Below are 3,327 nucleotides of genomic sequence, written 5' to 3' on the forward strand. Positions count from 1 at the left end.
GCAGACCACACACCTGCGCTTCCCACCCGCTCCGACCCCCGCCCCTCGCCCCTGCATCCAGATTCACTGGCCAGGTTTGGCATTGGGAAGGGGCTCTGTGCCAAGGGCCCTGGACTTGACATCAGTAATTTTTCAGGTGGAGGAACAGCGGGAGAAGGGTCTGCTGCTTGCCAGCTGTGTGACCTTGAATAGTCACTTCAACTCCCAGAGCCTCAAATTCTCAAGTTTGTTGTAAGGAATAAATGAGAGGAAAAAAGAATTTTTAAACAGTTGCTACCATTTCTCAAGCACTATGGGCCACAACTGTGTTGAGCGTTTTATCTATATCATATAATTTTCACAATAACCCCAGAATAGGGAGTTAAATGGCACTGCTTCTTAGTCATTATTGGAATGGTCAGCAATGCCTGGGTTAGGCATGTTGCTGCCTGTTGGGATAGGAATATCTTTAACACGAGTTAGAGAGCTCTGAAGTTATTCCTAGAAAGATGAGAGACCCTGGGATCAATATTGTCAAGATTTGGGACAGGCTTTCCCAGGAGTCTGACATTCTTTTTATTCCCATGCAAAGGAGCCAGAGCTAGTATTGCACATTTTATCGGTAGATGAGGTCACCAAGGGATGAATGTGGGAAACAGAGGGTCTTGCTGATTATTATGGTCAAATTTCTCTAGAGGAAACGCCACAGAGAAGAATGTCAGATGCAGAGGGAAACCCACTAGAAGAAGCAGAAGATGGAGAGACAGAAATGAAAGAAGAAGAAGATCCAGATTATTCTGAAGAGGAAGAAAATGTACCACAGAAATCAGAGGATGACCTATTACCATGGAGAGAGACTCAGGAGGAGAAAAAGGCGGAGGAGGAAGGGGAAGGAAACCTGGAGGAGGAGGAAGGGGAAGGAAACCTGAAGGAGGAGGAAGGGGAAGGAAATCTGAAGGAGGAGGAAGGGGAAGGAACAGAGGAAAAGGCTGAAGCAGCACTGGCCGAGATGGTTTCAGGATCCCAGGAAGAAATCACAAGGGCGTCCCAACAAATCACCATGGCCATGATCAGTTTGGAGGGACTCGCATCCACTGATTCCCAGTCGCTCACGTCAGAAAATTCTCCAGTAAGTAGTAATCGTCATTCATTCATTCATTCATTCATAACCATTCATTGAATATTTACTATATGCCAGGCTATGGGGATACAAAACCAAGTAAGACACAGTTCATTTTTCATTCTCTTGGGTTCTAGGGTGTGTAGGGAGCCAGACCCACAACCGAACATTATAAAACAATGTGCTAAGTGCCGAGATTGAGAGGTGTCTAGGAGATACTTTTCAAACAAGGACAAATTAACACAGTTTGAGAGCTTCCTGGAGGAGGAGCTGACTTTAAAGGGCTGGTCGGGGTTAGCTGGTCGGTGTGCTGTCAGTGTGATAACAGTAACATAAACTCCCCAGAGACCCTCCCTGTAGGAGAGACTCGGCTCTGGTCCTGGAGACCTGACTCTCTGGCTAGTCGGCCATTTGGAGGCCACCAGGAGAATGACTGTGCTGTTGCGGGGTGCTGGCAGGCCAGGGGTACACCGGCCACACCCACGATTCATGTTATTTGAACACCAAGATGCCCAGGCTCCTTTTAAAAACACTTCCTAGTTCCAGGGTGAGGCTAGCACTGAGCCTGGCTGACTTAGGAAAAGGAAGGGAAATCAGTGAGGACGTGTCGTATTTGGAATCACAATCTCCTTTTATTTCTTTTTAAAGATAATTGGTAGGGAGTCAGAGCATTCATTGCAAACGGAGAGCTTGAGCACCCTGAGCTCACCCTCTGACTATGAGTTGGCGCTCACCAGTTCTGAAGAAAAACTGATAATTTCCCTTCAAAAGAAAATGGCCCGATTGTCCTCAGGGGAACTAGCCCAAGAAAGAGTTTCAGAACCAGTAAAGGAGGAAAAGAGACGAGAAAAAAAAGTATCCTACGTCGACAAGGGAAAAGAGGAAGAATTGCAGCCCATAGCCCACACCCCTGCGATGGACAAGGACTCGCTGGTGTCCACCAGCAGTAAGGACATTTTGTTTCAGAAGGACGACGGGGCCAAGGTGTATCCCTTGGTAAGTGTAGCACACTTCCATGTTTCCCCCCCGGTACTTTGAGAGTATTGTGAAAGAGGGGGGTTTTATGCACGTGGAAAAAAATACCACCAGAAAGATCCTTTAAACACTAATCACAGACTCTGTATTTTAAAGTCCAGTTCAGAGCTCTGGCTGGAGATGTGCACATGAAGGAGGGCTGCATCTGGTTCAACAGTGCTGCTCAGCAGGCAGGAAATTCTTGTGTCACTTGTCTGTGCACAGGGTGCTGTTTTTTTGGGGGGGGGCGGGGATTCAGAACCCATCTCTCCCTCTCCCCTCTCCTCCCCACTCCTTTCCTCTCTCTCTCTTTCCCCTCCCTCTCCCTCTCCCTCTCCCCTCCCTCTTCTTTTCTCTTTCTTCCTCCCTCCCTCATTCCCTCCCTCACAGTACAACTTCTCCATTCCATCAATTCCGTCTTTTAAAATTTTTATTGATTTTTTAGAGAGAGAGGAAGAGAGAAACATTGACTGTGAGAGTGACATATTTATTAGCTGCCTCCTGCACACCCCCTACTGAGGACTGAGCCCGAAACGCTGGCGTGTGTCCTGACCAGGAATCTAACCAGCAACCTTTCGGTGTATGGGATGACGCCCAACCAACCGAGCCACACCAGCCAGGGCATCGGTTCCTTCTGTTCCCCTCCTCTCCTCACCCCTCCTGCCTTCATTGGTTCCTGAGAACTGAAAGCCCCTGGGAAAGGCACCAGGCAGCCCAGGGGAACCTGCCTTCGCGGCCGCCGACAGTATTCCAGGAGGCACCATCTGCCAGGAGTAAAAATATTATCATTTACCCAGGGAAGGAGGAGAAGGGCTTTTCCCCCGCTTCTTTCTCCATCTGCTGGTTTCTGAAAATTGTTTCCTAGGATTCATCCCCCTCTCCCCCTTTTTCTTCTTTTCCCCTGTAGATTCATGGCTGTGGAAGATTTGTAAGTGATTGAGTGTGTATGAAGTACAGTGGGGCCTTGACTTACGAGTTTAATTCGTTCTGTGACGGAGCTCGTAATTCAAATTACTCGTATGTCAAATCAAAAAGTGAACGAGTGGCCCTAACCGGTTTGGCTCAGTGGATAGAGCGTCGGCCTGCGGACTGAAGGGTCCCAGGTTCGATTCCGGTCCGGGGCATGTACCTTGGTTGCGGGTGCATCCCCCGTGGGGAGTGTGCAGGAGGCAGCTGATCAATGTTTCTCTCTCATTGATGTTTCTAACTCTCTA

General features: G+C 48.5%; 1 protein-coding gene across 1 annotated transcript in view; it reads left to right on the top strand.

Annotated features, from left to right (window-relative positions):
* The first annotated feature begins 447 nt into the window (after positions 1 to 447).
* The window catches only part of WDR66 (WD repeat domain 66), a 52,478-nt gene continuing 49,598 nt past the window's right edge, over positions 448 to 3,327 (top strand). Inside the window, exons 1-2 of the mRNA XM_014547016.1 lie at positions 448 to 1,108; positions 1,748 to 2,095. Coding sequence (XP_014402502.1) covers positions 626 to 1,108; positions 1,748 to 2,095 — 831 coding nt within the window. The 5' untranslated portion in view covers positions 448 to 625. The remainder of the gene's footprint in view (positions 1,109 to 1,747; positions 2,096 to 3,327) is intronic.

The sequence above is a fragment of the Myotis brandtii genome, unplaced genomic scaffold (assembly GCF_000412655.1).
Source record: "Myotis brandtii unplaced genomic scaffold, ASM41265v1 scaffold463, whole genome shotgun sequence".
NCBI classification, from domain to species: Eukaryota; Metazoa; Chordata; class Mammalia; order Chiroptera; family Vespertilionidae; genus Myotis; species Myotis brandtii.